Raw genomic sequence first — 21,234 nt, 5'->3', positions numbered from 1 at the left:
CCGTTTGTCAAATGAACTGGCAAACAGTAAAACAACCAGGCGGTATAAGCCTGCCCTCTGCTGGAGAAACACAGCCATGACACCTAGATAAGAATAAAGACGCCTGGAAAACAGCTTTAAACTGAAACAGGAACATTTATGGAAGTGTTTGATCTTGTTTAAATAAACTAAAAACAACAACGTCCTGTCAGTTTGAATCAACTCTTTAATCGTTTCTCAGCTTTGTGTTTAACCCTAGAACACGATTGCCCGAGCAAATACTTTTATGTGATTTTCATTATGCTGCATTTATCTGAGTGTCCTGGGTCTCTGGGCTTCAGCATTTGACATCTGTGGTGGCCTGGGCTCATGTTGCAACAGTGATGAAGGTCGGGGAGGGCTAGTGTATTTAATCAGGCTCTCTCCTCCTTTAACCTCTTAACTCCCACCTGAACGGATCCCATTTTCTCCAGTTTGGCTTTACCCTAATCAAAAAGCTTCTTGGGAAAAAAGCACAAAAACAGCCACAAAAAATGAGAAAACAAGGCTGTAAACGCGACAAAAAAATGACAAAAATGTGACAAAAATTCAACAAAAATGTGACAGAAACTCAACAAAAATGTGACAAAAACTCAACAAAAAAGTGACAAAAATTCAACAAAAAAAGTGACAAAAATTCAACAAAAAAGTGACAAAAATGTAACAAAAATGTGACAAAAATTCAACAAAAATGTGACAAAAATTCAACAAAAATGTGACAAAAATTCAACCAAAAAGTGATAAAAGTTCAACAAAAATGTGACAAAAATTTAACAAAAATGTGACAAAAATTCAACAAAAATGTGACAAAAATTCAACCAAAAAGTGATAAAAGTTCAACAAAAATGTGACAAAAATTTAACAAAAATGTGACAAAAATTCAACAAAAACACAACCAAAAAAATGACAAAAAAATCAACAAAAATGTGACAAAAATGAAAAAAAAATAAAAAACATAAAAAAGGTGAGACAACACAGCAACAACGCGAGGAAAAGATCAGGTTTGTGGGTCTTAGCTTTCAAATGAGACGTTACACAGGCCTATATAATGGCCAAAGAGGACAGAATGCATTTGGTTTAGGCGGGTGGTAAGAGGTTAAAGGTTGACATTCAGGACTGACACATTTACTTTGCCCACATCAACTCCAGCTTTGCTCCTGTCTCAGAGTTTGTGTTTCTGGCCTCACAGTGAGTGAGTAATATATAGTTATTTTAGTCAGCTGGTCATTTATACCCATTCAAAATATGATATGATTCATAATATATATTTAGTTTTAGTTTTGTCACTGAGAATGCTTGTGTTTAATGACACTATTCATTCACCATCAAATGCTCTAATAACGGTAGCTTGTCCTCCAAATGCTTAAAGGAACAGGCCACCCTTTGTCCATACTGTGATAAGTTCTTACCTGAGCTTAGACGAGTTGATGTGTACCTGACTGAGGTTAAAAAAACGGACAGGAAGTAATCGTTACCCTACATTGGCCAGCAGGAAGTTAGCAAAAAGCTCCTTGAGTCTATCGTCACCACTAAAGAAGACTCAAACCAGCTCCAGATCATAGACATATTAATGGACTCATTTCTCCCCGTTTACCATATTAACTACGTTCGAGGGGGAAATTTACAGACAGTATGTTCCTAAAAAGGGCATCTTCACTGTAGTTCGGTCATAGCAGCGCCGTTAGCTCTAATGCTAACGGCCTGTCAGTCAAAGTCCAGCCCTCATTAGTAGGGATGCAACGATACCGCTTTTTCTAAAACCGATACTACTTGGATTTAAGTACTCGCCGATACCGAATACCGATACGAGTACAAGGCATTTTCTTCAACATTCTTACTTTTCTCACAGCAGATTGGTTTGTAATTAGTTAATTTACTCATGTACATTTCCATATGTAAAGTCAGCTACACATTTAAGAGCAGTTATACTAGAATTGTGTTGATGCCATTTATTTATTTAATTTTCATTCAAAATAATTTTTAATTTTTATTGCTCTGTCCATCTTAGACAGAAAAGCCCATGTCCAAAAGCTCCCAATGCCTGAGCTTTATTCATTTATGTGTTTTTATTTAACAATAGTATTGAGATGTTTCTTAAATGGTCTCTTTTCGTCTTTACTTCAGCTCCTGTAGATTTTCTCGTGTGTTTGTAGTAACTTAGCGAGTAGCTACAGCGTTTTCATTGTTCTGCTGCAGCTCATTTTCCCTCAATATAAACATGCTGTATGTCTTTAATTTGGAAAAACTGCGCTAGCCGCGAGTTAGCAACGTTAGCCTGTATGTTGTTGTTATATTAAGCTCTGGTTAAATCCAGCACACACTCTGATTTGGGAAGTGTCGTCTGTAATAAAGTCAGCTCTATGTGGAATATTGTATTTCCACTAAACAATTCTCCAGTTTGTTGCTTCTTCTCTCCTCAGCTGAGAGCTGCGCCTCGTAGCTGCGCCTCGTAGCTGCGCCTCGTAGGTGCGCCTCGTAGGTGCGCTGGCCGCACGTCAAATGGTATCGGTTTCTGGTATCGGGACCTCATGAATGAGTACGAATGTGAGTACAAGCATGTGGTATTGGCCCGATACCTGATACTGGTATCGGAATCGGTGCATCCCTACTTATTAGTATACGAGATTTCTAAAATGTTCCTTACGAAAACCAGCCTGGTTTCTTTAATTGTAACTTACCCAGCGTTATCACAGGAGGAACATCTCGCTGTAGAAAGTTTAGGAAAATAAGAATCCAGGCTTTATAGTTGCTTAAAGCTTGTGGAAAATGCAAGGCTAACAAATAGAAAACTAGCTTGTTTCGCCGCCCACATATGGAGGTACTGCAGCAATGGCGGACAATGGAGGACAATGGAGGACAATGGCGGACAATGGAGGACAATGGAGGACAATGGAGGACAATGGCGGACAATGGCGGACAATGGAGGACAATGGAGGACAATGGAGGACAATGGAGGACAATGGAGGACAATGGCGGACAATGGAGGACAATGGAGGACAATGGAGGACAATGGCGGACAATGGCGGACAATGGCGGACAATGGCGGACAATGGCGGACAATGGAGGACAATGGAGGACAATGGAGGACAATGGCGGACAATGGAGGACAATGGCGAACAATGGAGGACAATGGCGAACAATGGAGGACAATGGCGAACAATGGTGGACAATGGAGGACAATGGCGGACAATGGAGGACAATGGAGGACAATGGCGGACAATGGAGGACAATGGAGGACAATGGCGGACAATGGAGGACAATGGAGGACAATGGCGGACAATGGAGGACAATGGCGGACAATGGAGGACAATGGAGGACAATGGCGGACAATGGCGGACAATGGAGGACAATGGCGGACAATGGAGGACAATGGCGTCGTGGTCTAATTGCTCCAGATATGTTTTTGTCACGAAGGAACAACATTTTAACACGGTAAAAAGCTCTAAAAAGTGAATTAATCATAATACTCCTTTAAATATTGTAATTTATTTCAAAAATGGACACCATTCAGGTCAGTTCATCCCAGAGTCTGCCTCCTGCAGCGCCCCCTGTGGCCGCGAGCCGTCATGACACTCCACTGCAGCACCTCCTTTCATGTGTGTCCCCCCTGTGTCCTGCAGCGCCCCCTGTGGCTGCTGCTGCTCGGTGGAGGAGGAGGAGTAGCGGCCTTCGTCTCGTTCGTCTTCGTCGGTGCGCTCACACGTCTGAGATTTGTCCACCAGGAGCTTCAGGCGGTGCAGGTGAAGCAGCGCTCTGACGAAAAGGAATTTCGGATTTTTGGAATGCAATATTATGGTGTTTGAATTTTAGAGTTATCAATCTTGGTTTGGGATTTTTATCACAAACATTTAGACCAGACGGAGTTTTTCCAAATAATAACCCAGAGATATAAAAGAGGGAAATGTCTCACCGCTGCAGTGAAGGTCCTCCACCGTCGGCCTCTGAGATCTGAAAACAACAGGAAAAACAAGAGTTTATATAAACCTGCGTCAAATGTACACATTCGAGAGGCTGCAGATCGACCCTCTCTTGTACCGACCCTCTCGTGGAGCGACCCTCTCGTGGACCGACCCTCTCGTGGACCGACCCTCTCGTGGACCGACCCTCTCGTGGACCGACCCTCTCGTGGACCGACCCTCTCGTGGACCGACCCTCTCGTGGACCGACCCTCTCGTGGACCGACCCTCTCGTGGACCGACCCTCTCGTGTACCGACCCTCTCGTGTACCGACCCTCTCGTGGACCGACCCTCTCGTGGACCGACCCTCTCGTGGACCGACCCTCTCGTGGACCGACCCTCTCGTGGACCGACCCTCTCGTGTACCGACCCTCTCGTGGACCGACCCTCTCGTGGACCGACCCTCTCGTGGACCGACCCTCTCGTGTACCGACCCTCTCGTGGACCGACCCTCTCGTGGACCGACCCTCTCGTGGACCGACCCTCTCGTGTACCGACCCTCTCGTGGACCGACCCTCTCGTGTACCGACCCTCTCGTGGAGCGACCCTCTCGTGGACCGACCCTCTCGTGGACCGACCCTCTCGTGGACCGACCCTATCTTGTACCGACCCTCTCGTGGACCGACCCTCTCGTGTACCGACCCTCTCGTGGACCGACCCTCTCGTGGACCGACCCTCTCGTGTACCGACCCTCTCGTGGACCGACCCTCTCGTGGACCGACCCTCTCGTGGACCGACCCTCTCGTGGACCGACCCTCTCGTGGACCGACCCTCTCGAGTACCGACCCTCTCGTGGACCGACCCTCTCGAGTACCGACCCTCTCGTGGACCGACCCTCTCGTGGACCGACCCTCTCGTGGACCGACCCTCTCGTGTACCGACCCTCTCGAGTACCGACCCTCTCGAGTACCGACCCTCTCGTGTAGCGACCCTCTCGTGTACCGACCCTCTCGAGTACCGACCCTCTCGAGTACCGACCCTCTCGTGTACCGACCCTCTCGAGTACCGACCCTCTCGAGTACCGACCCTCTCGTGGATCGACCCTCTCGAGTACCGACCCTCTCGTGTACCGACCCTCTCGTGTACCGACCCTCTCGTGGACCGACCCTCTCGTGGACCGACCCTCTCGAGTACCGACCCTCTCGAGTACCGACCCTCTCGTGGACCGACCCTCTCGTGTACCGACCCTCTCGTGTACCGACCCTCTCGTGGACCGACCCTCTCGTGTACCGACCCTCTCGTGGACCGACCCTCTCGTGGACCGACCCTCTCGAGTACCGACCCTCTCGTGTACCGACCCTCTCGTGGACCGACCCTCTCGTGGACCGACCCTCTCGTGGACCGACCCTCTCGTGGACCGACCCTCTCGAGTACCGACCCTCTCGTGGACCGACCCTCTCATGGACCGACCCTCTCGAGTACCGACCCTCTCGAGTACCGACCCTCTCGTGGACCGACCCTCTCGTGTACCGACCCTCTCGAGTACCGACCCTCTCGAGTACCGACCCTCTCGTGGACCGACCCTCTCGAGTACCGACCCTCTCGAGTACCGACCCTCTCGTGGACCGACCCTCTCGTGGACCGACCCTCTCGTGTACCGACCCTCTCGAGTACCGACCCTCTCGTGGACCGACCCTCTCGTGGACCGACCCTCTCATGGACCGACCCTCTCGTGTACCGACCCTCTCGAGTACCGACCCTCTCGTGTACCGACCCTCTCGTGTACCGACCCTCTCGAGTACCGACCCTCTCGAGTACCGACCCTCTCGTGGACCGACCCTCTCGTGGACCGACCCTCTCGTGTACCGACCCTCTCGAGTACCGACCCTCTCGTGGACCGACCCTCTCGTGGACCGACCCTCTCATGGACCGACCCTCTCGTGTACCGACCCTCTCGAGTACCGACCCTCTCGTGTACCGACCATCTCGTTGACCGACCCTCTCATGGACCGACCCTCTCGAGTACCGACCCTCTCGTGGACCGACCCTCTCGTGTACCGACCCTCTCAAGTACCGACCCTCTCGTGGACCGACCCTCTCGTGGACCGACCCTCTCGAGTACCGACCCTCTCGAGTACCGACCCTCTCGAGTACCGACCCTCTCGTGTACCGACCATCTCGTTGACCGACCCTCTCATGGACCGACCCTCTCGAGTACCGACCCTCTCGTGGACCGACCCTCTCGTGTACCGACCCTCTCAAGTACCGACCCTCTCGTGGACCGACCCTCTCGTGGACCGACCCTCTCGAGTACCGACCCTCTCGAGTACCGACCCTCTCGAGTACCGACCCTCTCGTGTACCGACCCTCTCGTGTACCGACCCTCTCGAGTACCGACCCTCTCGAGTACCGACCCTCTCGTGGACCGACCCTCTCGAGTACCGACCCTCTCGTGGACCGACCCTCTCGTGGACCAACCCTCTCGTGTACCGACCCTCTCGAGTACCGACCCTCTCGTGGACCGACCCTCTCGTGGACCGACCCTCTCATGGACCGACCCTCTCGTGTACCGACCCTCTCGAGTACCGACCCTCTCGTGTACCGACCATCTCGTTGACCGACCCTCTCATGGACCGACCCTCTCGAGTACCGACCCTCTCGTGGACCGACCCTCTCAAGTACCGACCCTCTCGTGGACCGACCCTCTCGTGGACCGACCCTCTCGTGTACCGACCCTCTCGTGGAACGACCCTCTCGTGGACCGACCCTCTCGTGGACCGACCCTCTCGTGGACCGACCCTCTCATGAACCCATGTGACTGTGATTCTCATTATAAACAGAAGGGGGAAGCACTAGCGTAAAACTACTCTTTTTCCTCTCCTCTGATTACGCGTCAAACAGTTCATGGGACTGTTAGATCTCTATGAAGTTAGTGAACTTCATCCTCAGCAGCATTTGCCCGACCGTCCTTACCCAGGGGAAGGGGAAGTGACCATCACCAACAGCTGTTTTTCTTTAAAGTTATTGGTGGAGTGCAGGCCAAACAAAAGCGCATGTCGCCCCCTAGTGTACAGTGACCAACAACGACATAGTGTCCAAATAAAGACATTTAAAGGGGCTAGATGCAAGCTAGCTATTTTATACTCACTACTGCCACCTCAGGTCATATGTGTAACTGCATCTTCTATATTAAGCTCGCTCATGACGGCACTTCGGACCCGTGAAGGATTTTAGAGGCAGTTGTGGTGAACAGGTCTGAGCTCATTCTAAATGGAATATGTAGGGGGAGGAAAACACAGTCTATACACAGTATAGCCCCTTTAAGGAGAAAAATTCAAATAATCCTTCACATTTTCCTTTAGTGTCTTTTTATCTCAACAGCTGTTTCATAAAGCTGCAGTAGCAAATGATCCATGTGGTTTAAGTTTCTACTAAATGAAAACAAACATCATTTAATCCGTTTCCTGAGTTTACTCTTTAACACTGACATGTGACTGAGCTGTGGAGACGACATGGATTTTGTCACTTTTATAAGTTTGGCTTGTGCAGAATCTTATTAAATGTGCACCTGTCAATCAACAGTGGTTGCGCATGAATCACTCGAGGGCGGGGCCAAGGGAGGGGGGGGGGGTTTTGGCACAGTGGCTTATGGGATGGCACATAGCTCCTAATCACCAGTTAGTTAGCACCAGAGGTCCCTATGCTAAAGTGGCTATGATAGTTAGCATCAGAGGTCACTATGCTAAAGTGGCTATGATAGTTAGCATCAGAGGTCCCTATGCTAAAGTGACTATGATAGTTAGCACCAGAGGTCCCTATGCTAAAGTGGCTATGATAGTTAGCATCAGAGGTCCCTATGCTAAAGTGGCTATGGTAGTTAGCATCAGAGGTCCCTATGCTAAAGTGGCTATGATAGTTAGCATCAGAGGTCCCTATGCTAAAGTGGCTATGATAGTTAGCATCAGAGGTCCCTATGCTAAAGTGACTATGATAGTTAGCACCAGAGGTCCCTATGCTAAAGTGGCTATGATAGTTAGCATCAGAGGTCCCTATGCTAAAGTGGCTATGATAGTTAGCACCAGAGGTCCCTATGCTAAAGTGGCTATGATAGTTAGCACCAGAGGTCACTATGCTAAAGTGGCTATGATAGTTAGCACCAGAGGTCCCTATGCTAAAGTGGCTATGATAGTTAGCACCAGAGGTCCCTATGCTAAAGTGGCCATGATAGTTAGCACCAGAGGTCCCTATGCTAAAGTGGCTATGATAGTTAGCATCAGAGGTCCCTTTGCTAAAGTGGCTATGATAGTTAGCACCAGAGGTCACTATGCTAAAGTGGCTATGATAGTTAGCACCAGAGGTCCCTATGCTAAAGTGGCTATGATAGTTAGCACCAGAGGTCCCTATGCTAAAGTGGCCATGATAGTTAGCACCAGAGGTCCCTATGCTAAAGTGGCTATGATAGTTAGCATCAGAGGTCAATATGCTAAAGTGGCTATGATAGTTAGCATCAGAGGTCCCTATGCTAAGCATATGCAGCATCTCACCTTCATGTGGACCACTGACCTGATCATCAGTGACTTTGGTTTCCTTTGGCCTGAGTCTGTCAAGTGGCGCCCCCTGCTGTGTGCTCTCCTGTGGCGCCCCCTGCTGTGCGCTCTCCTGTGGCGCCCCCTGCTGTGCGTGGTGCCGGCGGTGCAGCTCGGTCTCCACAGCCTCCAGTCTGAAGAGCATCTGTTTGAAAGCCTCCAGAGGCCCGGGCTGAGGCTCCGCTGCAGACGACCGCTGGAAATGAACACGCAGAGTTTACTTACGCAGCAGCAAGTTTCCCCACTGCTTTTTAACGCCGATTTAATGTCCATTATGTTCCAGACTGCCTCCCACAAAGGAAATTGCCATATTTGGATTACACTGTCATCTCAGTCACAGCCTTCCGTGCTACACGTGGATACCAAACATGTCAGTATTTGTGAATAAGTGTGACTTTCTGGATCAATCTCCAGCTCAAAACGTCAGAGAATAAATATTGTAAAGAGAGAGTTTGGTCTGTTTTTTTTTTTGTAAACAAAGATGTAAAGGAAGAAAAGGAGCAACAAATCTCAACATTGACCAACACCAACTTCAGAGAAATTAAAGGGGGTGTTATGCAAAATCGACTTTTTCAAGCTTTACATCATGTTATTCTGTCATTCCCTCATTAAAAACATGCCTGAAGTGTTGCCTTGGCACATTCACGTATTTTTGAGTAATCTGTAAAAACTCTGATGGCGGCCATTTTAGGGATAGGTTTGCCTGAGTCCTCCTAGGAACGCCCCCACCTCCTGGAGACGCCTCCGAGCTTTCGTCACCAGCCGAGTAACCAACCACTGCTCCTCAGCAGAACCCCCTCCCCACTGATGCCACAGACAGCGTGTGGAGGGGGCGTGTCTAAAGGCTCAGAGGTTCTTAAAGAGACAGAGGCCTATTTCAAGACATTCACTACAGCCATTTTGAGAGAGACATTTTATACAAGGCAGTTATTCTAATTTACTGCATTTACAGACCAACAGAAGGTTTGCTCATCATTGTAGTGTGATATAGACTGGTGCTGTGTGATTGAAAAAAGCATAAGACCCCCTCTTTAAGTCAAATGTTGATACAAAGCTTTGGTAATCCATCCAACCTCATTTGGCTCCAAAGCTCTTCACTGTAAACGTGACATTTGTGATTGTGTTTAGTTTAATTTCCTCCAGCTTGAACCAGGAAGTCAGAGCGACATTAGCGCAGCGTTAGCTTGTTCACTCGTCATGAACTCTCGTGGGATACGCAGGGTCTGTGAGAGCTAGAAACGAGTCTTCCATGGTTTGATAACAGAGTAACTCAGGCAGTGGAGCTTTAACCTCTTAACCTCCACCTGAACCCAAATCTAAACGCTTCTTGAAAAAAGCGTCAAAATAGCAACAAAAACGAGGATGAAAAACGCAGCATAGTACCCGCTCCGCTCGACTCGGGCCCGGGTCCAGGTGTACCTGCTCCGCTCGACTCGGGCCCGGGTCCAGGTCTCTCAGGAGCAGCTCGTCGGTTCTGTCCGCGCTCTCTGCAAAACAAAGACACATCGGTCAGGCCCCTCCGGAGACGGCGTCCTCTTCGTAAAGCAAAGGCTCAGACCTGGGGGCAGCGGACTTCCTGAGGCCGAGTTCTGCAGAGAGTCCAGGACCTGGTCTGCTTTGTGGATCAGGGACTGGATCCTTTGCTCTGAAATCCACACATCACACTTAAGTCTTTACTCGATCGGAAATGGTGCTTCACTTCCGACAATCATGTTGTTCAGTTGTGTTGTTTCTGGGTGGGTTTCCTCAGGTTTCCCCCAAAACATGTACAATACGGTGTCTCCTCGACCTTTATCAGGAAACCCACATTTTCAGCAAATTTAAGATGGCCCTGCTTTGCTTTGCATCACAGCGGCTTCTATGGCCTCCAGGATCTGTTTTATTTCAGGTTCTTTAGGGTTAGGGGTTAAGTTTCCAGAAACTCTAAAAATCTGCTTTTTCTGCATAAAACAGTCTTGAAAAATCACATTTATCGTCACGTATTTTTGCCTCACGATAAAGAACTTGAATATTGTTACCGTGACGAGGCCTGGGTACCGTGCACAGACATAATAATTAGATATAGATGATTACCTATTCAGCCCTTCACAGCAAAGGTCCCGAGTCGTCTATGAAACGTACATGGCTGCTCAAGCTCCCAATACGCAACCTGTTACTTAAAGGGGCACAAAGGTGGGCGGAGCCTCCACAGAGCTCCAGAACTTGATTGACAGGCTCTGGGGCCAGTAAAAGCACTGAAAATGTTTCCACTATTTCGGGCTGATGTACAAAAACCAGCGTGGTTAAAATGTTTCACCTGATTTATCACATCCTGAACAATACACACGTTATGTAGAGAGCGAGTGGGCGGAGTCTGACCTCTGTAGAGAGCGAGTGGGCGGAGTCTGACCTCTGTAGAGAGCGAGTGGGCGGAGTCTGACCTCTGTAAAGAGTGAGTGGGCGGAGTCTGACCTCTGTAGAGAGCGAGAGGGCGGAGTCTGACCTCTGTAAAGAGTGAGTGGGCGGAGTCTGACCTCTGTAAAGAGTGAGTGGGCGGAGTCTGACCTTTGTAGAGAGCGAGTGGGCGGAGTCTGACCTCTGTAAAGAGTGAGTGGGCGGAGTCTGACCTCTGTAGAGAGCGAGAGGGCGGAGTCTGACCTCTGTAGTGAGCGAGTTGGGCGGAGTCTGACCTCTGTAGAGAGCGAGAGGGCGGAGTCTGACCTCTGTAGAGAGCGAGAGGGCGGAGTCTGACCTCTGTAGAGAGCGAGAGGGCGGAGTCTGACCTCTGTAGAGAGCGAGAGGGCGGAGTCTGACCTCTGTAGAGAGCGAGTGGGCGGAGTCTGACCTCTGTAAAGAGCGAGTGGGCGGAGTCTGACCTTTGTAGAGAGCGAGTGGGCGGAGTCTGACCTCTGTAAAGAGTGAGTGGGCGGAGTCTGACCTCTGTAGAGAGCGAGAGGGCGGAGTCTGACCTCTGTAGTGAGCGAGTTGGGCGGAGTCTGACCTCTGTAGAGAGCGAGAGGGCGGAGTCTGACCTCTGTAGAGAGCGAGAGGGCGGAGTCTGACCTCTGTAGAGAGCGAGAGGGCGGAGTCTGACCTCTGTAGAGAGCGAGAGGGCGGAGTCTGACCTCTGTAGAGAGCGAGAGGGCGGAGTCTGACCTCTGTAGAGAGCGAGAGGGCGGAGTCTGACCTCTGTAGAGAGCGAGAGGGCGGAGTCTGACCTCTGTAGAGAGCGAGAGGGCGGAGTCTGACCTCTGTAGTGAGCGAGTTGGGCGGAGTCTGACCTCTGTAGAGAGCGAGAGGGCGGAGTCTGACCTCTGTAGAGAGCGAGAAGGCGGAGTCTGACCTCTGTAGAGAGCGAGAGGGCGGAGTCTGACCTCTGTAGTGAGCGAGAGGGCGGAGTCTGACCTCTGTAGAGAGCGAGAGGGCGGAGTCTGACCTCTGTAGAGAGCGAGAGGGCGGAGTCTGACCTCTGTAAAGAGTGAGTGGGCGGAGTCTGACCTCTGTAGAGAGCGAGAGGGCGGAGTCTGACCTCTGTAGTGAGCGAGTTGGGCGGAGTCTGACCTCTGTAGAGAGCGAGAGGGCGGAGTCTGACCTCTGTAGAGAGCGAGAGGGCGGAGTCTGACCTCTGTAAAGAGTGAGTGGGCGGAGTCTGACCTCTTTAGAGAACGAGAGGGCGGACTCTGACCTCTGTAGAGAGCGAGTTGGGCGGAGTCTGACCTCCGCAGAGAACGAGAGGGCGGAGTCTGACCTCTGTAAAGAGCGAGTGGGCGGAGTCTGACCTCTGTAGAGAGCGAGAGGGCGGAGTCTGACCTCTGTAGAGAGTGAGTGGGCGGAGTCTGACCTCTGTAAAGAGCGAGAGGGCGGAGTCTGACCTCTTTAGAGAACGAGAGGGCGGAGTCTGACCTCTGTAGAGAGCGAGAGGGCGGAGTCTGACCTCTGTAGAGAGCGAGTGGGCGGAGTCTGACCTCTGTAAAGAGCGAGAGGGCGGAGTCTGACCTCTTTAGAGAACGAGAGGGCGGAGTCTGACCTCTGTAGAGAGCGAGTGGGCGGAGTCTGACCTCTATAGAGCGAGTGGGCGGAGTCCGTCCTCCCTGAGGCCAAGTGTGAGATGTGTTCAGCGAACTGCAGACGCAGGTTCTTCAGACTCAGCTCACTGTCCAACTGTGAACACAACAGCACAACTTCAATCACAAACATCAAGACATTTTTTATGGGAAATATTGGGAATTTATGGGAATAAACAGGGAATAAATAGAACTGAGGGTTATTTTTTGTACGGACAGATGTGAAATGCACCATCTGCCGCAGGTAAAGTCTCAAAGAAATCATCATGGCCGAGTCTGACTCTGACCCTGGGGTTTGTAGAGGACAGTGTTTTAGGTCAGTGTTTCTCAACTGGTGAGTGGAGATCCAAAAGCGGGTCGCAGAACCCTTAAAGGAACAGGCCACAGACCAGAGAGGGCTCATTTGAAAGCTTGAAATCTCTAGTTTACAACACAAAAGACCGCAAGTCTCTATCATGTTCTGTTACAAACTTATGTCCGGTATTTGGGTAAAAAAAATAAAGCGCAATTCGGTGCACCCTCCAGCAGATGGAGCCCCATGGCCGGCCCGGTACTACCTGAACGGTGACTGAGGGCTGGAGATGATGTTAGCATTTGGCCTCTCCCAGCATATTCCTATCGCTCCAATCGGGGGTGAAGTTGGAAGTGACCAAGCTCTTCCACGGGCACAAAGACCAGACAGGTACGAATCAACTCGTCTAAGCTCAGGCAAGAACAGATCTCAGTCTGGAAAAACGGTGGCCTGTTCCTTTAAGTGGGTCGCAAACCTTTCCCCGAAATCATTTCTTTCCAAATGTATATGTTTTATGTAGACGTGGGCAATATATTGTCTTCAAGTTAATATAAAAGAAACTGCTGTTTGGAGGAAATGCAAATTTACAATATCGAGTTTATCGTTTGGAGCAACAAACCAATGTAAATTTAATTTTTGCACATATTCATATTTGTCTCTAGTTATCTGTATATGCCGGAAGCTGGAAAATACCATGAGGTATGAGGGACAGATCGCTCACTTTTAAATTTCTCTCTCCTCTCCTCGTTTTGCCATCTTGCAGATTTCCGAGTAAACGTTTTGATCATTAATCTTGGTCAAAGGTGTTTAATTAGTACTTGTTTAGTGTTAAATAATAGAGTATGTCCTTTTTCCTGACGTGAGAGTTACCTGCTGCTGGTCGTCCTCCAGATCCAGGACCCAGGACGGAGCCGAGGCCGGGAAATCTGCACCGACACGAGGGCGAGGATTAAACCGGGACAGAAACAGAGAAAGATTGCATGGTCTTGAGAGCCCTAGTCGTGTGTACCTTCAATCTCGCCGCCCAGTGACTGCCCCCGGTCATTGTAGCTCTGCTCTGATTGGCTGCCCCGGCCGAACCCATGCTCTGATTGGTCAGCATGCCGTATCCAGGGGGGGTAGGGCAGGTCCGGGAGGCTGTGGACGTCCGAACAGTCGACTGCCGCTTTGTTGGAGCTCAGCCAGTGAGGGAGGTGCATCGTGGCCTGGTCTCTGCCGCTCGGCCAATCGGTGCGCGGCGCAGCGGCAGGCCCCGCCCCCTGAGACCGGGTCGTCGTCTCTGCTCGTCCTCCGCATCTGAGCAACAAACGAATCAGCTCTGAAATAGAATAAAGGTGTTTTCCGCTGTGAGCTGAAGCGACGGTTCACACCTGGAGCAGCGGAGCGTTCTGATTGGATGGTCGGCTCTGGGGGCGTGGCTTCGGCAGCAGGTGCTTTTCACAGGCGAGCGAGTGTGAGAGACTCCGGACTTCGACGACAGCCCTGCGTCGAGAACATCAGCACAGGTTTAAAGCTCCCGTTTCGCTCGTTAACAGATCTGTGCTGAGCCCCGTTACTGTTGCGGCGTCGCCACCAGAGGGCGCTGGAAAGTGAACCAAAACAGGAGACGAAGAGCTGGGACCAAAGATCTTTAACCTCTAAACCCTGGCCTGAACCGAGCACATTTTCTCCAGTTTGGCTTTACCGCAGTCTAAAAGCTTCTGGAAAAAAGCTGTGAAAAAGCAACAAAACTGAGACGAAAACAATGATGGAAATGTGACACAAAAGTGAGAAAACATTGACGAAAAATTGATGAAAAAGTGGCACAAAAAAAATACAAAAATGTGATAAAATTTGACACAAAAAAATACAAAAATGTGACAAAAAATGCCAAAAATGTGACAAAAAAATGACAAAAATTGGATAAAAATTTGACACAAAAAAAAGTGACAAAAAAAATGACAAAAATGTGATACAAAAAATGACAAAAAAATGACAAAAAAGTGAAAAAATATGACAAAAAAATGACAAAAATGTGACAAAATATGACAAAAAAATAACATAAATGTGATAAAAATTGACAAAAAAGTGACAAAAATGAGTTGAATACCCAACAAAAAAAATCTGATGACGTGAGGAAAAAGATCCTCTCGGTTCAGGCGGGAGTTAAGAGGTTAACCTCTAAACCCTCGCCTGAACCGAGCACATTTTCTTCAGTTTGACTTTACCCAAATCTAAAAGCTAAAAAACAAGGATGAAAATGAAACCAAAGAGCGACAAAAATGCAAGGTTTTAGTGTTTAAAGTTGTTTGTGTTTCTAGCGAGTGTGTTTGTACCGTGTAAGAAGGCGGTCGTGTGCGTGATGGGCATGGACCCGTCATGGGGAAGGCTAATCAGCTCGTCGGTCGTCATGGACACCCGGTCCCTGTTGCCGCGGTGACGGAGCGAGCTGACGGGCAGCGACAGGAAGTCCAGCTCGCGCTCCGTCAGGCGCTCGCGCAGGACGTCCCTGTTCCTGAGCGCGCCCGGTGCGGACCCACGGGCGGAGGAGGAGGGGGAGGGCAGCACCAGCCCCGCCCCCGACAGAGCGTTTCCGCGGCGACTGCGCTCAAAGTCTGTGATGTAAGCGTCGAGGGCTGCAGACGCCGAGATGTACTCCTGCAGAGTTTGTGAAGAAACAAAAACAAAATGTGGGGAAACATCTGCGTTACATTACTGACATAAACAAAAGGAAAAAATGTATCGCAAGTCTTCCGTCATTTCATGTTTGTATAAAAATAAGGCACTTGGCGTGAAAATGCCAATGTTTTTAGCCACAAAATCTAAATAATGGAGTCAGGTTTAAATGGATGGCTTTATTTTGTGACTTATTGGTTAGAAAGATTTGCTCAAAGGGATTCTGGATCTTGTTTACTTTTTGAATAAACTAGTTATTAAAGAAAAAAAAATCAGCAAGAAAAAGGAAAAACAAAAAAAAAATCTCCTTTTTTTCTCAATAAATCAGGCAGGATTTAAATATTGAAAAAATATATATATATATATATATATTGTTAAAGTGCTTATGGCAGGTTTTAATCCTTGAAATAATCACAAACTAGTTAAGTAATAATCATACTTTCATTAGGAAATAAAAAGTTAATTTTAGTTACATTTGAAAGTTAATGACATAAAGGGAATGTTCCATAGAATTCTGACTCACTCATTTCTCATCAGTACAACAAGGTTGGCACGGCAAGTTTAAAAATGTTTACCTCTACATATGTCACTTCCTGTCCGTGTCCAATAAGGAAGTGAAACCATAAACATCACAAAAACAGTCTGGGGAAATCTGGGGACATTTTTACTTTTCTTTTTTCCAGCAAAATCTTACGCATAAGTGTTTTAAGTATGTTTTAGCAAAAAAAATGTCAAATGTGTCTTATGCACTTTATGTCCAAGGTAAGTGTGGCGTCTGTAGGAGCTCCTAAAGTGGAGATGTTGCTGCAAGAGTGGAATGAAAACCTCATTTGGAGAAAACGGCCCTAAAGTTTTGTATCGTGCATGAGCCTGCCTGTCTCCCACAATGGAATGACCATATTTGGATTTCATCTCGGTCACAGCCGTTCGTGCTACACGTGGATACCAAACATGTCGGTATTTGTGAATGAATAAGCGTGGGAAAGAGCAGGGAGCGACACAGCCATGTTTTTCTGATAAATAAAGCTCAGCAGCTCAATCTCGCAGCACCTTCACACCACTGTAGTCGTTAAACTCCGTAGAGAGTGGTCAGTACCTTGTCCTTGTAGGAGAAGGACTGGCTGAGGCTGGGCGGCTGCAGGTTGCTGGTTAGATGCCCCGAGCTGGAGAGGAGCGACGTCACGGTGGACTCGGGAGACAGAGCGTGGACAGAGTGGACAGTGGAGCGCATCCTGCAACAACAGCAAACAAAAGCGCTCAGTAACAACAGATCAGAACAATACAGGACATTATCGGCAAGAGGCACCAGCCCAGACTGAGGCTGCAGAGTCACTCACAAACAAATCGAATAGCTACACGCCGCAGGTCTTTGATTCAATGTCCCTTTGTCTTCATGTCCTCTGCAATCTTAAGGAAACGTTTCAGTTTCTCTACATACTTTTTCCAATTCACATGCGGAGTGAAATATTTACATTTTACACAAGGACTGCAGATAATTCACTGCTTTCAGGCTCAGCAGTGGAGATGAATTCTACCTGTCAAACACTGTGACACAATAAAACATTTCTGTAATGGACGTTCATGTTATCATGTATGTTACATGCACATACGTGTAATAGACTTAGCTGGTGTTAGTACCAGCTTTGGTGCATAACTTTGCAAACTTGACTGTCTCAGATTTGCAGCACTAATAAACAATTTCTAAATCAGATTCAACTGTGTACAGCCATGTTAGAGGTGAGCAATATATTGTCTGCAAGATAATAGTGAAAAATAGGGGGGAGATATGGGAATGGGGGAGATTAAGTGGAAAATAGAGGAAAAACGGGGGGAAATTTGTGGATTTTTTTAGAGGAAAAATTAGGAGCGAAATAAAAAATAAATACATTTTTATAAAGTAATGAGGATAATGTATTTAACGGGAGGAGGAGACAAAGCCTTAAAATTGCTATGAGAACAACCACAAAAGGGACAGAAGGTTTACCTTATCAATCTACCACCAAATATCTTGTTTTAGTGTAACCAGCTGCAGGAAAAACACATTTAATGCTGCAAACTATAAGAGTAAAAAGACCAAAATAGCTGGAGTCCAGTGGTTTAGTTGGTTAGTTTTAAGCTCGTAGAACCGGTTGTTTACAATCTCAGCATCCTGCTAAAAGTTAGGGATAGCATTTGAAGCTAACAGGCGATACAAAAGTGCGAAATATGGTCTAAAACATGCTGCCAAAGTAATGTAGAAGATGGAGTAAAGATCCGAGAGTCTGTTGTGGAAGGGTCGAGGTTGTGTGACGAAAAATAAGTGAAGTGGAGAAAAGTCACTCAGAAAGTTGTTGTAGTTGGGAGTGTCACGGAGAGCTAGCTACAAAACAGACTAATAAAAGAAACCAAACACGCACAAATCTTTCAAACTCGAAACAAATCCCGTGTTAAACACTCACCTTTAGCTCCGACTTGGCTTAACATAAGCGCCGAAGTTGGTCACACGGCTTAAATGACATAAATCTGTGCAAAGTTTCAAACATCGCGGGGACTTCCTTCTCTCGCACTGGGCTGGTTAGCATTAGCAGCAGCCACTTCCGGTGTACACTTCCGCTTGTCACAAAACTCGGGAAAAACTCAAAATAAGCGGCTTAACTTTTCTACAGAACTCGTTAAACATAATAAACGAAATGTGGTGAATGTCTCATCGCGGTTCTGTCTTGTTGTATTCGTTGGACCGTGTTTTGGGCGGTTTTAACAACTTTAGCATTAGCCGCCGTCAAATGTTGTCATGGAAACCTGCGCCATCGACATCGACGGAAAAAGCCGAATCTATCGAAAAAACGAAGAAAATAAACAATAAATAAATAAATGTTATTCATTATTATTATTATTACTAATAAAAATTATAATAATGGAAGCCGTATTCCAAGAGCTTTATAAAATCAAAAAGTTCCTGTAGGATTTTTTGTTGTGTACAAAGATCAGTCAGAAGTGTCGAGGCCCCTCTGCTTGCAAGATCCCCCGAGGCCCCCCCATTAATAAAATCAACTATCCAGATAAATCTCCAAATAAATATAAATGTTTTTGTTTTACAGCATGAAATCCCATTTAAAAGAATAAATGCATGAAAGATTTTTTTTTTTAAGCGGTCAATTGTGAAAACTCTTTATTCTTGTGTTTTGCCTGAAAAATTATGATAATCTTTTAAATGTCAATTTGGAAAGTTTTGGTCTAATTTTCCAGCTTGTTGACTGGTTTATTGACGCTATTCCTGGTCCTGATCCGTGGCACCTGAACTCCTGGCCTCTACATTACCCATCTGCTACAGCCTCACCTATAAAGGGCCACACGTGTGAACGCTCTGCACCGCTAGCTCATGTCTGCGTCCCTGCATGTCAGTGATGACTTTGTTTCCAGCACAGTGATGGTCGTGATGGTGAGATGACGCCCCATGAGGCCTCGAACTAAGCGTCCTGCCAACCCACTGTACAAACACTTTTAGATGATTCCTTTGCTCAACTGCCCCCTCATGTGGACAAACACATGAAACAAACATGTCTTCTAGAATATATTATACCACAGGCAATTCACTTGATTCTGTTTGGTTGTTTTTTATATCAGGCCGACATTTGGGTGTTTTATAATATTAGCTATCGTCCGATCTAATGCCGAAAAAAGATGATACTTTCCTTTTTTTGGCATGATCAAATTTATTTATAAAGCACATTTAGAACAACATCGCTTTGCACATAAAATTACATGCATATAAATCTAAAGTAGACACAAATGAAGATGCAAAAACATGCACTCAAAACAAAGAAACACCAACAACAAAGTCCTGCTCAGTTTTGTCTTTTGACCCAACAAGTGGGTCTTCAACAAAGACTTCAAAGCGTCTAAAGACTGGGCTGCCCGAATATTAAAGAGAAGACAGTTCCAAAGCGTCGGAGCCGAGAGGCAAAAGCCCGGTCTCCTCTGCATCGTTCGGTGCATCGAACAGAAATGAGTTTGCCGACCTCATAGTTCTGCTCAGAGTGTTAGCAGACAGAACATCAGAAAGGAAGGAGGAGCCGTCCAAACATACAAACATTCAAACGCCATCAACAACATTTTAAAATGTGTTCATGTTTTAATGGGACCAGGGTAAAGAGGCCAACACGGGGGTTATGTGTTCAAACTTTTTGGTTCCCGTGAGCAGACGATCTGAACCAACTGCTTTGGTCCAGCCCACAAGACAAAGAGATGCAATAATCCAAGCGGCTGGTTATAAAAGCACGGCTTACACCAGGGGTGCCCAAACTTTTTGTGTCTGAGAACCAAAATGAAAATGTGCCTGTGGGCCGCAGGCCAAACGGAGATTTCATGTGTGAAACATATAAAACTGCAAATAACGGTAGTTACTTTATTTATTTATTTTCAGTTTACATTTGGATCTTATTCCATCTGTGCAAATAAAATGCAACATTAAAACAAATGTTTACTTTGACATAAGCCGAGCTTTAATAGAACAAAATCAACAATTGCAGCCACAAAATGACAGCAGTAAAGTGAAAAATGTAAAACACAACAGTCCTCACATCTTTAACAGCACAAACTGCTTATACTCGTGAGAGTGTTGGGGAACGTTATTTTCAAAAGTAACTGGTTAAGTTACTTTTGAAAGTAACTTGTTAAGTTACTTTCAAAAGTAACTGGTTAAGTTACTTTTGAAAGTAACTGGTTAAGTTAGCTCGTTTCTCCTCTGGAAAAGTAGCTTGTTTTGTTACTGCGCTACTTTATCATGATGGTAAAGCGTGAGAGACTCATGCGTTACCAATAATAATAAACATCTGCATATTCACCTTATTCCGCCCCGCCCACTTTTGCCACTTTTTGCGTTGTCTCGGCACCTCGTTGTCCAGACACTTCCGGTCGAGCGCGAAGCCCGTTCATTTTAACGGAGAACGAGGGAAAATATTCTCCGCTCAAATCTGATGTTTAGTCGATTGATTTGTGTAAAATGGCCGATGTTCATTTGCACCGACATGTCGACACTGCACGGCTGCAACGGCTTTGTTTTCGTGTAGTGACTGATTTTATGTGGACTCCAGCCCCATGTTAACACATAGGAGAAAAGGGGCGGGCATAATTCATGGCGGCGCCCACGCGAGCCTCCGGAATAAGGTGTATTACTGGGTTGCAGGTTCTAGAATGTGATGATGTCATCGGGCCCAGCGGGGGGCAGGAGCCAGTTTTTCCTATTAACAGCATTACACTTTCAAAAGTAATAGCTCAAAAGAAAATGTATGAATCACAAACATGATCATTAATATCATTCACTGGGTCCATGATCTCTCTGTACAAGACCAAAAATGTCCTCAAAAACAAAATAATTTTTCCTCCATACAATAGTGTTGACCTTTAGAACGCTGTGATGTCACCTGCAACCCAGCAATAGATACAGACGGCGTCTGTGGAATCGCCCATATATGGTCATGTTTGAAAACAGTTAAGGGGAAAACAATTTGGAGAAAAATCTAAACTTTCTCTAATTATTCAAAAACTACTTTAACAAATACAGAATTATGAAAATAGTTTCTACTGAATAAAGATACAAAGACACTGAGAGGAGCAAAGTGGTTCAACAGCCCATAAATACACAAATAACGGAGAATGCTAAAATGATGCTACATGCTAGCATTGTGCTAATGCTAACGCTAGCTAGCTCTAGCTACGACTGCCGTTTTTTTCACTTTCACTGAACAATCTGCTGTGAGAAAAC

General features: G+C 47.0%; 1 protein-coding gene across 1 annotated transcript; it reads right to left on the bottom strand.

Moving 5' to 3' along the window:
* Positions 1-3,530: 3,530 nt before the first annotated feature.
* On the bottom strand, positions 3,531-18,082 carry cUnh18orf54 (chromosome Un C18orf54 homolog; the record flags this gene model as incomplete). Its single annotated transcript, XM_079552233.1, has 12 exons — positions 17,930-18,082; positions 16,588-16,723; positions 15,152-15,473; positions 14,207-14,318; positions 13,846-14,132; positions 13,707-13,762; positions 12,539-12,641; positions 9,962-10,146; positions 9,885-9,920; positions 8,479-8,697; positions 3,929-3,966; positions 3,531-3,771 (listed from the first exon to the last, which is right to left on the bottom strand). The coding sequence occupies exons 2-12, from the start codon at positions 16,720-16,722 to the stop codon at positions 3,531-3,533; spliced, it is 1,734 nt and encodes a 577-aa protein (XP_079408359.1). The 5' UTR covers position 16,723; positions 17,930-18,082.
* Positions 18,083-21,234: the final 3,152 nt, after the last annotated feature.

This window comes from Gobius niger, assembly GCF_951799975.1.
Source record: "Gobius niger genome assembly, chromosome: 2".
In the NCBI taxonomy this organism is placed as follows: Eukaryota; Metazoa; Chordata; class Actinopteri; order Gobiiformes; family Gobiidae; genus Gobius; species Gobius niger.
The sequence above is the reverse complement of the archived record's forward strand: the minus strand, read 5'-3'. Positions and strand labels throughout refer to the sequence as shown.